We start from the raw sequence: 21,989 nt of genomic DNA on the forward strand, positions 1-21,989 counted from the left end.
TTTGTGCATAAATAGCCCATCGTCTTTTGTCTAGCTTTGTTCATGTAAACACTGTTGGTGAGATTTGTCTTCGTCAGGTCTAAATCAAGGTTTGTTTTGTATTATGTCTCAATAAACTTCGCATTAAACTCTCCTTTAGTTGACTTATATTACAGCACCATGGATATATCAAACGCAGTCGCAGAATGCTTATTCAACACACTGGACATGAGATGACCACAAGCCAACATTTATTGAAATGAGAAAATCAAGCTATCATTATAAATCGATGTTAAAGGTTAATTCCTGCTAAGACTTTACACATACATAGCATGTAAAACACAAAATTGTGAAACTAAAGCCGTATTCGGACTGGACTAGTTTAACATGGAGGTGGGGTAACGTTAAAGTAATTATTACCTGGGGCCGGTTTCACAAAGCTATTTTAGACCGGTCTATAGTGTTAGACAAGTCTAAAATTTGCTCATAGATTAGTCTAATGCAAGTTAGACTGTTTCACAAAAATAAAGACTGACTTTAGACCAAAAAAATTAGACCCCTGACCCCCAGGCTAACTTAGGTCAAAGACTATGTTACCTTGGCAACCAACAGTATGAGGCTAGTTGCACGCATAGACAGTAAAAGAAAGTTAGTTGCACGTGGCCGCCATTTTGGATTTCGGATCAGCGAGTGTGCGCTTAGACACTTCCGGTTTCGCATTACGGCCGGTGCAGGGAGCCGTTGTTGATAGAATCATTTATCACTTAAAATAATACTAAGATCCATATTACTATCACACGAGCCAATGGCAATTAAATGCACGGATGCATAGTCAGATTAATGAATTGACGCTGCGGTACAAACAACCAAAAGAAAAGGGAAAATGGCTCATAATTTAAACATTTCTTCTTGTTACTACATTCTCCGCTAAATTTTCCAAGTAAAATGTCCTTGTAACTGTTATACTCCTCCAACAAACACATATTTTCCACTGGGGTAAACTGCACTGAGCGGTTGAATGCTTACTCGATCCGCCATGTTTTTTGTTTTGAAAAGTGTCTTATTTTACCCAGAATGCATTGCAGTGTAGTCCTACTTAAGATAGTCAGTCTTAAGTGCTTTGTGCAACGGTCTGATTTAGATGTCTATCTGAAGTCTGACTATCTACTGTCGTAGTCAAAGTCTATCTTTGTGAAACCGGCCCCAGAGCTTCTCAGTGATTTTAGTCCCGTCCGAATGTGCCATCTTAGTGATCATTACGGACAAGCCAGTAAAGATTACAGCGACTTTTACCTTCTGGAAAAATGTCCTCAGGTAATGCTAATCCTGTGCAAATAGACCCGCTGTAAATATATACATAAATATTCCATTATTTCCTGTTTACAGGTAGTTTTCCATGGTTTTTCAAGTATGGAGGCGCTTGAAGAAGCATTCAGTTGTGTTCTAGACGCTGGGACAAATCTGTGGCAAAACTCAAGTGTTTCCACACACACTATTCAGATCAGAAAGAAGGTCGAAAGCACTTGAACTTATTTCAGCTTTAGGTAGCGCCTATTACCAACAGAATCCAATCAGAATTTAATTAATAAATCATTCGACTGGACCTAACTGTTATATATAGGTTATATAGATGATATGTGTTGCGCACGTGATATGTGACCCTGGATCACAAAACCAGTCACGAGTCGCACGGGTATATTTGTGGCAATAGCCGACAATACATTGTATGGGTCAAAATTATCGATTTTTCTTTTATGACAAAAATCATTAGGATATTCAGTAAAGATCATGTTCCATGAAGATATTTTGTAAATTTCCTACTGTAAATATATAAAACATTTATTTTTGTGAGTGAATGCAGCACAATCGCCAACATAAATGCACAACTTTAAAGGCGATTTTCTCAATGTTTCGATTTTTTTGCACCCTCAGATTCCAGATTTTCAGATAGTTGTATCTCTGCCAAATATTGTCCTATCCTAACAAACATACATCAATGGAAAGCTTATTTATTCAGCTTTCAGATGATGTATAAATCTCAATTTCTAAAAATTGACCCATGTGACCCAAAGTTTTGTAGTCCAGGGTCACATACAGGTGAAACTCGAAAAATTAGAATATCGTGCAAAAGTTTGTGTATTTCAGTAATTCAAATTAAATAAAAATCTGTATTTAGTATATATAACTATATACATATGCATGACTATACTTTTCAGAGGGCCGACATTTCTGTATTTAAAATCCTTTTTTTAAATTGATTTCATGTAATGTTTTTGAATTTGGGGTTTTCATAACCTTTAAGCCATAATCATCAAAATTATAACTTTTGCACATGAAGAGTTTCACCTGTATTGCAAAAGCAAATGACAACCGGAGGGTGACTGTGTGTGGTGTGTAAATCGAGTTACCCCTCCCACTTCTGCTGTTTTTACTGAGATATCTTATCCCGTACGAATTGGCCATTAATATTACAGTAGTCCTGTGGTAAAATTACATTATTACTCCATTAACCCTTGTAAAACTAATCCCATCTGAATAGGGCATAAGACTTCTTCAGCAAACATAAAAATGCATAAATATAGAATCACTCTTCAAATCTCTTCATGACTGACCATGAAGTCGGTCAGTCATGGAGAAGACGTCCCACACATGAGAGATCAAGCGTTTAGCCCGAGACCGCACCGCTGTTCGTGTTCGCCAAACATGCAACCGTTTTAGCATCAAAATAGTAAAACCAAGACATACGCCGTGTTGTGTGGCTGTTGTGGAAGTTTAATCCTCCTTGTTAAATTCCATAGTGTCTTTACAACGACATGTGGTGAATGTCACAATTCTGTCTTCACTTTGTGCATGAGGTCTTTCTGGTCGATCATTTCCAGTTGTCTGTTCCAGCGGTGGTATGCTAACAGTGCTATATTCTTAGCCGCCACCGAGCTCATTTCCATCGCACTTCCAGCCCACTCGATTCCATTGAGGAAGTACAGGTTATCGTGCAGCTCCACCGGTGGCAAACCCTGTGTGCTTCCATAACTAGGGTACGCCAACCAATCCGTGACCTGCACGGAGTAATAGGACTTAAAAAGGGTCTTCAGCTCACTCTTCCCGAGAGGTACCGGGGAAAAGACCTTGTAAACCCCGGCCTCCTGAGGCTGTTTTCTGCGGAAGCCGGAGCTTATGTTGACGGGACACACGCTGGCGGCGCTGTTGAAGACCAGTCCGGGAGTGTCTGTGGTGAGGATGCTTGAAAATGGGAAAAGCTTTGGGTCGGGGAAGCCGAAGTAGGAGCAGTTTAGGTAGCCGTGGATGATGGAGGCCACGGTTTGGTGGTAGGAGCCCGTCATTTCTGGGAGCTGTGGCTCGAAGCCCTGGAATGAGATGCCGGAGTTGACGTTTTGTTGGAGAGGCGTTGCTACTACTACGATATCATAGAGCTCCGATGTCTTTTCATTTTGAGAGTCGTAGGTGAGCTCATACTGGTGGTAATCGCCTGAGGAAACAAACTGCAGTTTTAGTTATTATTCAATCCACCTTATTCCTACGTCCCATGATGCTTTGCGTGAATTATGGGTGTTAGGGATGTCCCGATCAGGTTTTTTTGCCCTCGAGTCCGAGTCCGAGTCATTTGATTTTGAGTATCTGCCGATACCGAGTCCCGATCCGATACTTAATACATAAAAAAAGAATAAAGAAGAGCGAAAAAACAGATCCAGGATGTTCCTTATTTTTTATTTAATTCACCTTATTTTAACATTCAACAACTCTGTTAACAAACAGAGCACTTCTGTGAGGTAGCTTGAACAATCAAATACATAAATTCTTCACTTTTGGACTTTAGTGCAACAGTAAATATAAAAAAAGTCTAATATATAAACAAATAGCACCTCAACTTAAAATACCCGGCGGCAGGCATGTAAACAAATAAAAAATAAAAGTGCTACAGTGTTTGCAAAGCCAGTAATGTGCTTTTAGGAACTGCACTCCTAACTCTTACACCGGTTTCACACTGCACTGTTAGCAGAGCGTGCAGCGCGTATTTTTTTCGCCGCCCATGTTACCAGATTAAACCAGGCTTTAGAGCATTCACACCGCGCGCAGAGGCGGCGCGGCAGTGCGGAGCAGAGCAGAAGCAGCAGTGCCGCGATCGTTTCGGCGCCGAGTCTATTTTTGCTGCGCCGCTTTTGCTGAATTAAAGTGACAATACATTGATCATGTCCAAAATACACCGCAGTTTTATCCAAAAAGTGCATTGATGATATCTATTGTGTTTTAAACAGTCAATCAAATGACCAACAGCAATTTAAAAAGAAAACAAATGTCCAAAAACAAACTTGTTGCCATAACAATAAAATCAAAGATGAAACAAAAGTTATATATATGAAATTATTAATAAAATAAGCTTCTTGACAAGTCTTTTCTCTTAAATGTATTTGAAAACGAAAAAAAGCAATGCCAACTTATCCATTACAGAGTAGCCTACTCTGTCTGTAGCCTACACAACCCGCGGTTCAGCCGCGCGTGACAAACGATGCCAGTGTGAAAGCAAAACCCGCGTGTCCTGCTCCTGCTCACCATACGCACTGCTCCTGCGCTGCTTACTAACGCGTGCAATGTGAAACCGGCGTAACTCTGTGCCACCGCATAAATATTGATGTGTTAAAAAATAATGCGAATATATATATCCGAGTCCTGATCGGGAGGTAACGTCCGATTCCGATCGAGTCTGAAAACACGTGATCGGGCCCGATTTCCGATCATGTGATCGGATCGGGACATCCCTAATGGGTGTAACTTCCGTTAAAGGACAAGTTCGGTATTTTACACTTAAAGTCCTGTTTACAGATCGTTTCTGATGAAATAGAACGGTTAAGATTAAAATTTGGACAAATGCTGCTGTCCCGAGAATTTTAGGTTTCTTTCGCTTTCCCCCCCCACCAGTAGACTGGGTGTATAGGTGCACTGAAACAGTTCTTCCTAAAACACATTAAACTTTCGTTTACAAAGACGTGAAACTCACCGAGTGGTCAGGGGTGTTCACTGATATGCTCACACAAAAATCGCTGCAAAAGATGCTTTCCAACAGGTGTTTTACCATTCGTTGTAAAACTGTGGATCTATTTTTCCAAACGCCTCACACCCGTAGATTCTTCCGTTGAGAGCTTGAATAATAGACACTCCAGCCCAGTTGGTGGCGATAATGCACCTTTGCAAGCAAACCACTGGCATTTCATTTGCTGAGTCCCAATTCGCATACTATCCATCCTAAATAGTATGCGAAACTAGAATTAGTACGTCCCAAATCGTAGCATGTTGAAATGAGTATTCCAAAGATACCCGGATGGTCTACTATTTCCGGTTAGAATTCGAAGTGCAGATCAATGCACACTCTAACGGCTAATATTGCCCACAACCCATTGCGTGCGGGAGGGAGGAGCTTTGCGGTGATGATGGTGATGTAAACCTGGCAGTCGGATGCAGCAACGGAGATGCGCCCTCAGTTTTTAAGTGTAAGAATTCAAATGTTTAACCCTAATTAAAGTTATATTTTATTGTCTCGTAATATTAATGGGTTTATGTTGTGCCAAAAAAGTACCGTGTTTATCTTGTAGGGTCCGATGAAGATACTGAGCGCCTCATTGCAGGCTACAAAACAATAAATAAAAAGGCTCTAGTACAGTGTCATGCAAGTGTCTTTTTTTATGTATTTCTTTTGATGTTTCTGTCTGACTTATTTGTAGTAATACTGTGGCTGTACATATGTTAACTTTATCAGTCCAACCAAAGAAACATGGTTACTACACTTTTACTATAGTAAAAGCATGGTTCATTTTCATCGGGGTATTTTTAAGTATTATACATACGTATAAGATTAAGTATAAAATACGTTAAACAATAGTTACACTTTCTTACACAGCTTTCGTTACACACATTTGCACATGAACGTCAGAGCCGCCTCACAAACGACCTGCGTTTGGTTGATCTACGACGACGCCCTGCTTCACTCCTCAATTTGGTAAACACATTGTAAATGTATTGTGGAAAAAAAGATGGGAATAGTAAATAAAATTATATTGGATATATAAGAATGAATGAAATGTTAAATGTTTTGTTAACAGTCGCGGTGTGCGTAACTAGGCAACCACGTTCAAGTTCACGTTGCATGACGTCGTCGAAGTATGTCCCAGAACGTGCATACTTTTTTGCTACACACTCAAAAGTATGTATTGGGGGGGGGGGGGGGGGGGGGGGGGGGGGGGGGGAGAACCTAAAGCGAAAGAAACCTAAAATTCTCGGGCCAGCAGCATTTGTCCAAATTTTAATCTTAACCGTTCTATTTTATCAGAAACGATCTGTAAACAGGGCTTTAAGTGTAAAATACCGAACTTGTCCTTTAAGCTGTAAACAATCAGTGAAACGCTCGCTCTATGAACGCAATACGTTAAAGAAAAAAGTGTCACAATGAGATGACATTAATCTACTCACCGTTCAACCATTAAAAGGAAATTTAAAAGTGTAAAAGCATCAACAAGGTATTTTCAACAGACGGGTTAAATATCATTGTAGTAATATCTATATATATATATATATCTGTATTATGTAACTTATGTTGCCTTAATCAAAAATGCTCATTAACTTCAGCATTGCGTGATACTATTTCAAAGTGATTTCCGTCATTTTGACTGATAATAAATTGCATTTACCTGTGAAAACAAACCTGGAAAGAGACGTGAGGATTTGAAGAGAATAACGAGAGATTCTTCGTGCATTCCAGTGAATTATTAATGGAATATATCAAAAATTTAATTCGGGAGAACAGAGGACAAATGTGCAGTACATGTCCTTTTTCATACTTTTACAGCGGATTGCAAAAGGAAAAAATAAAATAATCATGAGGAAAAGCAAGCAGCGACTGAAAAGAGCTCTCGCCGTAGATATTCTTGTTAAAACGTCACGTTAAAACACCAAGTATAACGTTATTTTCATGATGTCTGAAAATAAATCATGAAGGAAAATTGATAGCTCATCCAGTCGAACTGACGGATCAGCTTTATTTGTAGGGCAACCTTATGATTTGAAATGATTCGTTTCAGCCTATTTGAATGGAAGTTCCCCAAACAGGAAGTGCCACCCATCATTCAACACATAAGGTCGTCAGGAATAAGGTGGAAAAGACCACCACATTTGTAAGGTGCGTTCACACTGGCAGCCATCCAGGCATTATAAAACTGATCGGTGAATGTTTTAAACAGCTGATTGTACAGGTCAGTTAATCGCCGTTCTAAACTAATGCCCTGCTGCATTGTAACACACACAGATACAGAGAAGAAAACCATGTGGAAAAACATAATTCTTAAACATTTGTAATGCTTGCCCTGCCATTGGCGAGATATTCCATCATTTATGAACCACTTTCCCACCACTGACAGACATTTCAGGCAATCCATGTTGTTATTGACCTAGACCATAGTACAGAATCTTCTGATCCACAAACAATCGAAGAAGATCTGCGTAACCCAGAAGAAGCGACTTTTTGGCCCCTTAAAAGTTTGTGCTAGTGATATTTTGGACAAACATCATATTCGTTCTGCTGTCTGACAGAAAATATGTACATGAGAACAGCTTTATTGGACATATGTGAGCACGGATTAGAAGAGAAAACGATGCAACTATGACGCGATGTCACGCTAATTGACGCATGACGTCATCTAGCGACATTTTGAGCAGGATTTAGCTACTTTCCTTTGAAAACAGTTGGCAACACTGGATAGAAGTTGTTTACGCACAAGTAAGCTAACGTGATCACCAAATAGAGCTGCGTGATTGGTCGTTAAACGATTCTTCTGTGTCTATTAAATCTAACCAATCAGTGTTTGCGCTGCCGCTGATCCAGCAGTGGTCATGTATAGCTATGAAACGGCTTCACACACAGTCTTACAATACTTCATATTTTCACAGAAGTACTAGGATAAAAGTTTAGTTTGAATATAAACACTGATGTCTAATGCCTGGCTCACACTACAGGAGTTTTAAAATCCTAACCGATTTTGAAATCTGGTTGCAGCACACACTTAAGGAGAATCTTTGCAGATTTTCTTCCCTCAAATCTTAAACATGCTCACACTACAAGGTTTGAAAATCGCGGTGCACCACACACTACAAAATGTTATTAAGATTATCGTGCCAGAGGAAGCGCCTCACGTGATCTCACGCAGCAGATCTGAAGTGGAAAAGCATGGAAACATATGGGATATGCATTGCCATGAGACACACACACACGCACGCACATGCACACGCACAGAGACTTTGAACCTACCGGTACTTTGAGTTAAGAGCTTAGATCGGGCCCAAAAAATCAAGCCCGACCCTACCCGAGCCCATGCACGTTGTGTCCGAGCCCGGCCCGGCCCGGCACAACACAACACAACACATTAACATAACTGTAATTATGAGCCCGAGCCCTATTTAAAGGGGTCATGAACTGGATTGTTTTATTATTTTATAATGTTGCAGGGGGTGCCCTTATAATGTTAGTATGATTTTTACATCAAAAATTGTCATAATTTATAAATAAAAGCCATTTTTCCAAGCCTGATTTCAGCCTGAGATTTGAACGCTCTGTTTTAAGGGGCGTGTCTGCTGTGAGACTGCAGTGCAAACGCCCACTGCTGTTATTGGCTGACATGCTTGCATATGAAATAGCTAGTATTATATGAACTCTCTTGAAAACTTTTACTACGTTTTTACTAGTACAGCTATCGAGATTAACAAATCGTGAAAAATATAGTTTAAAGCATTATATTTAAATCTATTCCATCACATGAAAGGTTGCAGCATGATGAGCACTGAGCAGATGACAGACAGTCTGTTGATCGCGTGAATAAAGATCTTATCATTGCAACGCAATTTTTGCACTCTCACAAATGCTTACACCAAATGACAATGCAAACACGATGTGAATACACAGTAAGAGCTTCGTTGTGTAGTGTAACAGTGTCATTATTTCATCACGAGTTTGGTAAGTGTCCAGATAAGCTCTCGCGGCTCGCGCTGTGCTGTTTGATTGACAGCTTGGGCGAAAGGGATCGTTCTTTGATCGCTTTCTGTATAAAATTTAATAACCGTTTAAAAAAGATTATTTTCATAATACTACGAGAAATTATGTGAAGTTGATCGTTTAGTCACTGAAGCATAAACAGTATTGAACGATTTTAAGAGAAATATCTGAACTTGAATAATTACACCGAAATCACTGATCGCAGATCAGGCATTAGAATACACATGGTTACTTACATGTTGCTGGCAGATCCGTGTCGGGAAATTGTGATTGACTGATTTAATAAAGTAGACTGTCTTCTTCCACAAACAGGCACGCACAATATTTAGTAAACAGCATGTTTATTGCTTGGAAGTAGCTCGATCCGGTTTAGCAATCATCATGTCGTCCTATGTTATTTAGCATGTTTGGGCGAATCGGTGGGCGGGGCTAAACAGGCCGTGTTGAAGTAGCGTTGATCTTCTTTTGTGGAGGCGGTGTTTTATCCTCTTTGACGTCATAGTTCCCCACTTTGAAAAACGAGTCGTTTGCTGAGCCTGATGTCTATAAAAGCTTTTATTGGACTAACAGGGTAGTTTTCAGTTCTGAAACTTACAGGATATTATTATAGTATGATGATCTCTTACATGTCAAAAGCTCAAGGAAATTTTGATTTCTCAGTTCATCACCCCTTTAAACCCGACCATTTTTTTAATACGTGGGCCGTTATAACCAGGGGCGGTGCCAGATATTTTTTTAACGCAGGTGCTGAGGGGGGTGCTAGATATATAGCCTATATAAATACTATTACAAAAATTGGCCACTTAATATTTAATATTTAATTATTTCAATTGTCACAATTAAAGTATTAATTTTATTAAATTGACCAAGCACAACATTCAGCATTCAATCAAATATTGATTAAAGATTTATTATTATTAGGCTAATAATGTTATTTCAACTTAATATCTCGTTATTTCGACATAATATGTGTGCGTGCAACAAGCTAGATGTGCATTTGTAAATCCGGTGACGCGTGCATTGATTTTATTAATAAACTAGTGTTTTCTGTCGGCTGCAAAGATGAAGTTGACGATCGCCATCTCCGTAGTGAACGCGCCTATGAAATGCACATGGATTACATAAATCAGAGAGTAGCCTATTTCTTTTCGTTTAAATTCATTTAAATTTCAAAGTTTAAATTAAATATTAAAATAATTAACAGCTTGTTTCATTACATCTAGCACCTATCTGTGAATGCATCCGCATTTTTACATTTCCATTGAATGAACAGTTTAATGACTGAGTGACAGTCTTGCGCAGAGACTTTCAATGTCAATAGGCTACTGGTGAAATATCAGCAGAAAGCCTCTCGTAAAGTGAGATTCAAGGAATTAACTGTTATATAACAATGGTCTAACAAGCTCATTGTCAGGTTTATTGTGTTTATTATGTTATGTGGACCCCCGACCCTTATTTTGACGTGTTGTGTCTTCATTTTAATCCACTTCGTTTTAACGCGCTTTTTAGTTTCGGTTTAATTACTGAACACACTCGTCTTTGTGCCTGCTGACCACAGCGTAACACTTATTTATTTAGCAATAAATAAATGGAGATAAAAACGCATATCGAGTTGAGTCACTCAAAATTATCTCAAGGGAAATTCCTTCAGCACGACAGCCCTACTTGTTTCCTGGCTATTTTGACAGCACTGACGTAATCACAGATTTGCTCATCCCGATTTAAAATCTTAAATATCAAACATGTTTGATATGATCGGGGCGAGCCCGATTTGTGTGAGAGCAGATCGGGAGGTGCAAGATTCGATCTGTGAACGCCTCACATTACCAGATAATCTACTCCGAACATCGGAACCGATCAAGGTCCTCGACAAGATTTTTTCTCCGATTCTCGGGAGGGGGAAATCGGGCATAAATCGGCCTAAAACTCCTGTAGTGTGAGCCAGGCATAAGGTAGAGATCAAAATAGAGCAAAATCACCTTTTAAAAGTAACGTGACGAGTGAGCGAATCCAGACAGTCGTTGAGCGTAGATCGGCTGTACGCTCGTTGTTGTGGTGCATTGTGGGATTGAATAAGTGCACTCAATAACGTCCACTATGGTTTGGGACACCACTATAATGGCTGTCCCCTCAAATAACGCCCTATTTGAGGGTATAAGGAGCGATTTCGGATTCAGCCCAATGTATTTGTCATTGAATCATTCATTCAAGAGATTTGTTCAAAAATGCTGATTCATCCAGTACTGAAACAAAGTATGAGCGAGTCACTGAATCATTCATTCAAACTAAATTAACATGTTGTCAGAACCTCTAGTAAATGACATGTTATGTTGTTTAGTTGTCAGTTCAGAATTGTGGGAGAATCGTGATCTCCGTTTTATCCAGAATCGTGCCGCTCTATCACAAAACAATCTGAATGAAACGTCAAAACCTGCAAAGAGGTGCAGGACTGTGAAGCTTTACGGGTGTTCATGGACTCGATCTACTCCATATACGTTTGGATTATCGTTTTGTATCTGATCCGGACAAAGTCTTTGACAAAAACGTGATTTTCTAAGCTTTCTTCATACATTCAAGTGTAGATCCAAGAACAGTATTTTTGCCTGTCAGTGTGAACACACCTTTAGAGGTCCAGATGAACATGATTGTTTTTTTCATGTGGAATACCTGCTGATCGAAGGCTAATGGTTGTAACTGGACTTTGGATGAGATTAGCTTTAGCTAGTTGAAGCAGTCCTGAGCAAACCAGCTTGTTTCCTCCCTCCACGGCCCAGAGATTGGCCTGTGCACCGGCGAGAGACACGGCACCTGTCACAGAGAAACACACACATCAGGACAGGTGATCTTATGACATCAGAACAGGTGATCTTATGACCAACATACACTCACCTAAAGGATCATTAGGAACACCTGTTCAATTTCTCATTAATGCAATTATCTAATCAACCAATCACATGGCAGTTGCTTCAATGCATTTAGGGGTGTGGTCCTGGTCAAGACAATCTCCTGAACTCCAAACTGAATGTCAGAATGGGAAAGAAAGGTGATTTAATCAATTTTGAGCGTGGCATGGTTGTTGGTGCCAGACGGGCCGGTCTGAGTATTTCACAATCTGCTCAGTTACTGGGATTTTCACGCACAACCATTTCTAGGGTTTACAAAGAATGGTGTGAAAAGGGAAAAACATCCAGTATGCGGCAGTCCTGTGGGCGAAAATGCCTTGTTGATGCTAGAGGTCAGAGGAGAATGGGCCGACTGATTCAAGCTGATAGAAGAGCAACTTTGACTGAAATAACCACTCGTTACAACCGAGGTATGCAGCAAAGCATTTGTGAAGCCACAACACGCACAACCTTGAGGCGGATGGGCTACAACAGCAGAAGACCCCACCGGGTACCACTCATCTCCACTACAAATAGGAAAAAGAGGCTACAATTTGCACGAGCTCACCAAAATTGGACAGTTGAAGACTGGAAAAATGTTGCCTGGTCTGATGAGTCTCGATTTCTGTTGAGACATTCAGATGGTAGAGTCAGAATTTGGCGTAAACAGAATGAGAACATGGATCCATCATGCCTTGTTACCACTGTGCAGGCTGGTGGTGGTGGTGTAATGGTGTGGGGGATGTTTTCTTGGCACACTTTAGGCCCTTTAGTGCCAGTTGGGCATCGTTTAAATGCCATGGCCTACCTGAGCATTGTTTCTGACCATGTCCATCCCTTTATGACCACCATGTACCCATCCTCTGATGGCTACTTCCAGCAGGATAATGCACCATGTCACAAAGCTCGAATCATTTCAAATTGGTTTCTTGAACATGGCAATGAGTTCACTGTACTAAAATGGCCCCCACAGTCACCAGATCTCAACCCAATAGAGCATCTTTGGGATGTGGTGGAACGGGAGCTTCGTGCCCTGGATGTGCATCCCACAAATCTCCATCAACTGCAAGATGCTATCCTATCAATATGGGCCAACATTTCTAAAGAATGCTTTCAGCACCTTGTTGAATCAATGCCACGTAGAATTAAGGCAGTTCTGAAGGCGAAAGGGGGTCAAACACAGTATTAGTATCGTGTTCCTAATAATCCTTTAGGTGAGTGTAGTTTTGTTCCAGGATCATTCAGAACTTTCTCTTCTACTGTTGATAAGATATTAAGGTTACACTTTATTTCAAGGTGATGTGGTTACATTGTACTTACTCAAATAAGTGCTGAGTTAGGGTTTGGTTTAGGGTTAGTTACTTGTAACTATGCATCATTTACTGTTATTACTATAGTAAGTTAGCCTGACGTCGTCATACTCAGATTCTAGTCAGAGTATGAGTCTGATACTGCTCCATTGGGCTGTGATTATGGGGTGTGTTTCAACCGAACCAGGAAAGAAAATGCCTCTGCACTCAATTGGATAGACCTACAACCAATCAGAGCAAAGGAGTAAGTGACGCATGTTCTTCATTCATCTTTACAATCGACAAATGCCTTGATCGTGTTTCCTGTTCCTCTTTTAAAATCAATGCGCTGTCGACATCTTCTATAACAGACGCGATGGCAGAATCTACACATATCAATTCTCCAGTGGCAGCCATCTTTGTTGTAAACGAATTCAACCCAAGCACTCTTTGCTGACGTGGATGATTACGTTACTGTTGATCATCTGTCCATCATCGTATAAAGCCCACCCTGACAATTGGATTGGTCCGAACAGCTCTGTTTCGAGCATAGTTGCTCCACGACGGATCAAGTCCAGACCGAACTTGAGGGCGGGGCTTAGTTTGTCTGGCATCCAGGCTAAGTAGTAAGTACATGTAGTAAAATAAAGTGTTACCGGTATTAAAAGTGCCAAATCACGAAAACTTTGATGTAAAACAGTTTGATGTCATATAACACAATTTTAAAACTGTCCAAAACCCATTCATTTTAACTAAGCAAAAACAACATTAAGAAATCAACTTGTTTAATTTTTTAACATTTAAAAATGAACGTACATGGTCACAAAATTAATTAAACTATTATATAAAAATGTACAATGTTTCAAAATATTTTTTAAATGTTTTTTATTGTTCACAAAGGGCTAAAAATTTTGTGTTTGAATAGATTTTAAAATGTAATTTATTCCTGTGATGATAAAGATGAACATGTTAATGTTGAAACAGTTGCTTAATATATTAATATTAGTTCATTTGAAATGTAACAATGTATTTACTGCCACATTTGATCAACTTAATGCATTAAAAATGCTACATTTTGAAATAATAATAATAATAATAATACTGTACCCAAACTTTTGAATAATAGTGTATATTTAATAGATTTTTAAATTTATGCTTATGTTTTTGGTGCAAAAACTTTACAATATTTACATGTTGACAACACACCTTTAGATATTTAATAAGAAGATCTTGTAGCCCTTTAATGTTTGAGGTTTATTACATACTCTATATATCTAGCTATATATACACGTTGTGCTTCAAATATGTATTATGTGATTAATATTAATCACTTTTAGAATGAAAAGGAAGTGAAAAGTAGAGTATAATTCTCATAAGAGTGTAGAAATAGAGTTTTCGGCTGTGCATACCCACAAACGCAGGGATGCTGATGTTCTGGCCGTAGTTGACCCTCATGATGGGGGCGATGACTTCATCAATGAAACGCTGGGAGACGCCCAGTTCGAGCAGAGACTCGGAGAGAGAGCGGCGGGTCATGTTGATGAACCCCGAACCGCCCAGAGAATGCAGCAGCTCTTCCACTGAACTGAAGGCGTAGCCATGGGCCTGATATTTATAGATCCTGACAGGAATGGTGAGACAGATCATTTGGTAAATGAAAATCAAATACAAAAACTAGTCACTCAGCTGAACAGAACTGCAGATTTTAAGGTTCCCCAACACTACAGTTAAATCAGCGTATGTAGTGGGGGTTTTTCAAACAACAGAGAATGCATCAACAAGAAGTGGTTTGACAAGAAGTGCCTCTTTCTTTTAGTTTTTTTCAGTATTACCTATTGAGGACATAATCAAAATGCTTTTTTTTTTTTAAGTGCCCCTTTTGTGCTTTTTCGAATATTATCTTTCATGCCGTGCGTAATAAAGCTGTCTGTGACTGTAAAAGGTCTGCAAAGTGCACAATAAATGGAGTTATTGTGTCCCAAAAGAAAGAAGCGAAAGAAAGAACTGCCTGAAACGAGTCGTCAGTCATTCCAGTCTTACTTCCTGCATGAACCGATGTGGGTTTGTAACACATTTGCATAATTATACATTTGCACAATTTTTTAAACAGATATTCAGTAGCGTTGGGACATGTTTCCTATCGATTGTAAACAAACGCTTTCTCTCTGGTTCTGTTCCAGATCAGTGTAAACATGCCATGGTGAGACAGATATTGAAAAGACCAAAATAATTTTTGTCTCATTTTAGACCGATCTTTCATTGCTAAGATCTCAGAGAAAGCTGTTGCCAGATAAATTAAAATACACAACACAGAATTTCTGAAAAAAAAAATACAACAACATTATATAGAAATATCTTTTTTTAAACATTATGAATTATGAGTTCACAGATTTAATTAATTAGACATGCACTTTGATTATTAAAATTTAATTAAAACAATTAAAATGGAATCCAGGAAACTTAAACCAGAAAACACAGAATTTAGTAAAAAATAAAATGTAATTATTTAAGAAAAGAAAACGTATTTCTTAAGGCCTAAACATGTAATTTTTGTTAAACTTTTAATAAATTGTTATTAAATTGTATAAGTTTCATGATTTCAAGTAATTAGATTTAATTAATTATGTTTTTTGATTACTAAAATGTAATTTAACCATTAAAATGTAAAATTCTTTCTAATTTAATAATTTTTCTAGCTGACTAACAAGTTATGGTCACTAAATATGTTTTTTTCTGAGGTAAATGTGATTTTACGTGACATTGTTTACAAGCTGTTTTATTGACGTCTTTCTGCGGTTGAAACACTGATTGAGCGATTACATGAGAGACATGATACGGATTTCGGTAAGTTGTACAATATCTTTTAACATAACTTCGGTTATGTTGCTGCAATGTATATTTATTAGAAAATAAAGTGTTCTTTGACCTTGGATGCATGTAAAAGTATCATAGGAGACAACCAAAACATAAATAGGAACCTTTAAAATAGCATAATAGAGGCACTTTAAAATGCAACAGCCCTACGTCACAGCACGACAAAACCACTTGCTATTGCTATTCAGTTTCAGGTGGTAATTATCAAATTTAATTCTAACAGGCAGAGATTGGGGTAAAAAAAATACTATGGAAGTCAGTGGCCATCAACTGTCTGGTTACCGACTTTCTTCAAAATATCTTCTTTTGTGTTCAGCAGAAGAAAGAAATTCATACAGGTTTGGAATAGGGCTGGACGATATTCTGTTTTAACATCGACATCGCGATGTGCGAATGAGCGATAGTCACATCGCCGGAACATGCGATGTGAAGGGTAGTAGCACCCATGGTGTATTAAGAGAACGGTAGCACCAGGGTAGCACACAGTAAACACGAGTTTGTTGTATGGCTTTTTGCTGGGGTGACTTGCACGTTCCGCGTGCTTGTACAGTGATTGGTTCGCTGTGCCGCAGCTCACAGCCTACATTCACTGGCATGGCATCCTATAGTTAAAAATGGGTGATGAAGAGGATCCGCCGCAAAAAAAAAAAAAAAAAAGAAGATTTCGTACCAAAAAAAAAAAAGTCAAAATCAGCTATTTGGGACTATTTCGTCTACAAAAAGGAGGATGTTGACCAAAAAGAGGTACTTTGCTGGAGTGTTATAAAGTTGTGGATGGTTGTCTTTTTTAAAAAGTATTTTATTTTTCGTGTTCGCATTTATGAGGAAAAAACAATGTTACGTGACAGTTCTCCATTACGGATGCGAACGTTATAAAAGCGGCACTAAAAGACTGCTTTAAAACTTTCACAGAGACCTCAAACAGAAAGCACAAAGCCTTTCTTTAAAGCGAATTTCGTTTTGTATTTAATTGTATCTTAATTTTAACAAGTGTTTCATTATCCAATTTCCTGGATTTAATAAATAAAAAGTAAATATAGCAGACATAATCACGACATGGAGGCGCCAGCGCCTGAATCCATGAAACGAAACTCAGAGTATAAGGTAGCCTACTCGCCTCACACACCTAAAAACTATATATAAATATATCTATTATCTACAGAAATCTCTACTTTTAAACCTCTACTCTAATGGTAGATCGTCAACTTCATCTTTACAGAAAACACTTGTTTATTAATAAACAATTAAAATGTCTCATTGTAATATTTTACATATTCATAATCATTACTTTTGCTGGTTCTTTGTGACAGCTTTTAAGTGCCGTTTACATGAACGCGTCACTGCATCAGCACCGAAAACATAGAGACACAGAAAGAGAGAGAGAGAATAAGATTTTTTGACAGAAATATTTTTTTCGAATTCTGACAGAAATATGTTCTAATTTTGGAATAAAATATTAAGTGGCCTTTTTGTCACTTGTAATGAAGCTTGCTTAGTGAAATTATTAATATCATGGAATGGTAGGCTAATTATTGACTTTAGCCTGGATTGATGGCACGCAATATCACAATATTTATCGTTGGGAAAAAAAAATATCGCGATATATATTTTTTCCAATATCGTGCAGCCCTAGTTTGGAACAACTTGAGGGTGAGTAAATGGGTGAATTGTGTGCTTAATTATAAACGTGAGCAAATTTAAAAGATTATAAACGGTCAGTAGGCGGTTTTAATGTTCGCTCACCTCATGAACTTCTCCATGATCTCCTCCACCCACATCTGCAGGCGGATGAAGCTGATCCCATAGCGCCACCACAGGCGAAACAGATCCAGCAGGTACCAGTCCGTCTCCTCCAGGATAAACTCCTCTCCATTAAACACCGCTGTTTTCCCAGCCACGCTCTTACGGTACTTCAGCCCTGTGGACAGGTAACATGAGACGAGCACTGAAGAGAACAGCCTCACGCTTTATATAATGCGTCTTTCATTGTACTTGCCTTAAAAGTTAGTTCAACCAAAAACGAAAATTTTCTCACCCTCATGTCGTTCCAAAACCGTATGACTTTTATTCATCTTCAGAAACACAAATGAACATCTTTTTGATGAAAACTGAGAGCTTTCTGTCCCTCCATTGACAGCTAAGCAACTACCACTCTTTTTTTGCCTCAAAAAGTTCAGTAAGAGATCGTAAAACTAATCCATATGAATTGAGAGGTTTAGTCCAAATTTCCTGAAGAGACTCGATTGCTTTATTTGAAGAAGAGATTGAATTTAGGCTTTTATTCACTTAAAAACATTCTTCAACTCACACTTCAGTTGTGGTAAAAAGAAGCTCAAGCATGTTTGCTTAAAGTGCGAGAACCAATGAGGTTCATTCCCGTGTAATGAAACATGTTTGAGCTTCTGTTTACGTTCGCTGATCAATGTTTATAAGGGAATAAAAGCCTAAATTCAATCTGTTCATCATGTAAAGCGATCGAGTCCCTTCAGAAAATTTGGACTAAACCACTCAATTCATATGGATTAGCTTTACGATTTCTTTATGAACTTTTTGAAGCGTCAAAGTGGAAGTTGCGTAGCTGTCAATGGAGGGACAGAAATCTCTCTTTTATTCAATTTTTTAATAACATTTTTTTTTTTTATTCGATTTTATTCAAAATATCTTCATTTGTGTTCCAAAGATGAACGAAAGTCTTACAGGTTTGGAACGACACAAGAATTTTCACTATCCCTTTAAGAGCAGTGTACTTATTGTGTGTTCATATTGTATTGCAAAACACTTGTGCTGCGATTGAGGTGTGATATTAATGTTAGGGACAGGTTTCATGTTTAAAGGGGTGGTTCAGGATTTTCGACATCGGACCTCATTTTCAAGTGAGCCTGGTTGTTATTCATCAGTGGAGACAGTTTTCAAAAAAATTCATCCAGTCCTTACTTTTGGATAGTTCGCCTATGCTAGGCTAGCGCGAGTCAACGGTGCACGTTAGCCTGCCATTAAAAACAGTTTTACCCACTCCACAGTACACCAAAAGCAAATAAATTATAACGCCAGACTATCGATGTAAATGTCTGTTGAGAGAATAATGTTAGAAATCAAACTACCCTTTCATCACATTGCATTAGTTATCATTTGTTCCCTGTATTTATAAGCAGTCTACAGCAGCGGCGGAGTTATATTTGGTTACCTAGGAAACCGAGAGAGCCGGTCCACAAAACAATCACGCAAGTGTATTTACTTGCCGCAGATAATTGAGATACAAGAGTACTTTGATTTCTAACATTATTCTCCCAATAGACATTTACATCGATAGTCTGGCGTTATAATTTATTTGCTTTTGGTGTACTGTGGAGTGGGTAAAACTGTTTTAATGGCAGGCTAATGTGCACCGTTGACTCGCGCTAGCCTAGCATAGGCGAACTATGCAAAAAGTAAGGACTGGATGATTTTTTTTGAAAACTGTCTCCACTGATGAATAACAACCAGGCTCACTTGAAAATGAGGTCCGATGTCGAAAATCCTGAACCACCCCTTTAAGGGTGGGTTAAGGTGTAAGGGAAGGTCAACAGTGAAATTACAAATGCAATTACAAGCAGATTTTATTTATTTATTTATTTTTATATATAAGTACAATGTAAAAACATGTATGAACAAAATAATTGCATTGCATCAAATGATTAATTTAAATGTTAGTGCATAGTTGTTAAAGACACCTATAAAGTGAGGCTGAGAACAGAATGAATAAAAACAAACCACTTACTCTAAGTATGAGCAACTGAAGAAGTGTTTTCTCAGGAGGACTAATTCAGTCACTAATAACTAAATTCAACATTTTAGCAACATGACTACAACTAACCCAGTTGCTGGACAAAGTCTTGCATGTGCAGGTTGAGGGAATGGATGATGGATCCGCCGGACTCGTACTCTTGCTGGTTGACGGTCACAGTAGCCAGTCGACCACCGACTGAGCCTTTCTCAAACACATCAATTCTCACTTCTGGCCCGAAATGTTGCCTCAGGAAATGAGCTGTGGCGGTTCCTCCGATTCCGGCTCCAACAACAGCTACACACACACACACACACACGAGTGTTCAGACTGCAGCATAAAAACCTTTATTAGCAATATCATTCACTTTTTGGCCTACCTATTTTAGAAGGCGGAGCGCCATCTTGCTTTGCAAAATCCGAATCCGCCAATACATGCACAAAAGAAATAAGAACAAGCAGAGACTGATGCATGTTTGTTTATGACCCGAGACTACTTCTAATGAACAGAGGATGCACGTGCATTCAAGCTAACAGTTAAATGAATGCACGAGCCTTTATGCATTTCTTCTCAGCATTGTAATAAAAAGGAATTAACACGCAAATATCTGATGATTTTGATAAATGTCGCTTTAAAGCTATACGCATAAATGTCCGCTACTGTCCACCGGCAACAAGAACGCATGATCGTTCATGCGCACGCTTCTGACCAATCAGAGCAATAGAAACTCTCTTCTGACCAATCAGAGCAAGAGAAACTCTCTTCTGACCAATCGGAGCGATATAAATGTCTGACCAATCGGAATAGGAGAAACATTCTTTCTTCCGGGATGCGTTTAAGCTTTAAGATGGAATGGGCTTCTTGGACCCAATTATTGGTTAGGTATAGTTTTTGTTGGAAGTTATAAGATGCCATAAGCGATTTCAGCGACTGTTTTAGACCGTCCAGTCCCCACAATCATACGACATATATTTAAAACACCGCCTTTCAAAGACGATTGACAGACAGAAAGTGTTTCTGCCTAAAATATTGCTAAATTACTTTTAATTGCCATTTACAGTAAAGAGAGCTCTCACAGGTGTGATTTCTCGGTCAGGAGTCAGGTGATATCTGTCAGGTAAATCATGTTACATTTCCAGGTTTCTCCGAAGCGGAAGTCGTTATAGTTTGTGTTCTCATTTTCTCAAATAGCAAAAGAAAAACTTCACAATAGTGTTTTCACAACTTTCAAAAAGAGGAAAAAAATTAATATAGAAATTGATAATGGCAGTGGAACAGAGAAGGGTGTCATTTTGACCTTATAGCCATTGTATTTGAAACAGCAGCGTTAATTAGTTTTTTGTCATTTAAAGTAAAGGTTATATAATACAAAGTATAGTGTTATTATAGTAAAAATAAAAAAATATATATATGTCGCATAAATGTCTGCTACTGTCCACCGGCAATATATATATATATATATATATATATATATATATATATATATATATATATATATATATATATAAAACTTTGCAGGATTTACGATGATGATAACCGTTAAAGGGTCAATAGACCTTATTCAGAGCAGCGCCATGACAGGTATGAAAGTGAGGCTGTGAAGAATAGACTTACCGTGTTTTCAATGGCATCCACTGTTAAAAAAAGCTGTTTAAAACTCCCATATCACTTATAATTTTCCACCGCTCATACTGTCTGGGATTTGTGGTCTACTGAAATTTTGTGGAAAGATATTTTTGCTATGTTTTGTCAGTAGAAGAACAATCAACACACTGAAGAGATGCGGGCCTATACGCCTCGCTTTCATTCCTGTGAAAAATCAAAGATGACGCTGCTGTGAATGAGGCCTGGCCTATGGTTTCATTCACTATTCCCTACATTACTCCACTAATGTAGTCCACTTGAAGGAGTGAATGAAAACGAGTGAGTGAATTCGGACACTGAATGCATAGTTTGTGTTTGGTGTTTGATAATCATTTGAAACTTAGCAAACTGGCAGCTCCAGTAGTAATGACAAGATTTATCTTGAAATCTGTCTCTAAATCTTATTTAAACAATTTAATAACCAATTAAAAAGGAATTTATACCTGCATTATATTACGCAGTTTGGAAAATGGATGGATGAATTCATTTCGACACGACTCTCACAG

General features: G+C 38.5%; 1 protein-coding gene across 1 annotated transcript; it reads right to left on the reverse strand.

The window, feature by feature from the left end:
* Positions 1 to 213: 213 nt before the first annotated feature.
* Positions 214 to 20,553, reverse strand: pcyox1l (prenylcysteine oxidase 1 like). The gene is made up of 6 exons (XM_079847023.1): positions 20,219 to 20,553; positions 19,930 to 20,136; positions 17,820 to 17,994; positions 14,612 to 14,823; positions 11,699 to 11,839; positions 214 to 3,466 (listed from the first exon to the last, which is right to left on the reverse strand). Exons 1-6 carry the CDS (start codon positions 20,310 to 20,312, stop codon positions 2,805 to 2,807), a joined length of 1,491 nt encoding a protein of 496 aa, XP_079703149.1. The 5' UTR covers positions 20,313 to 20,553; the 3' UTR covers positions 214 to 2,804.
* Between the last annotated feature and the right edge of the window lie 1,436 nt (positions 20,554 to 21,989).

The sequence above is a fragment of the Squalius cephalus genome, assembly GCF_949319135.1.
Source record: "Squalius cephalus genome assembly, chromosome: 17".
NCBI lineage: Eukaryota > Metazoa > Chordata > Actinopteri > Cypriniformes > Leuciscidae > Squalius > Squalius cephalus.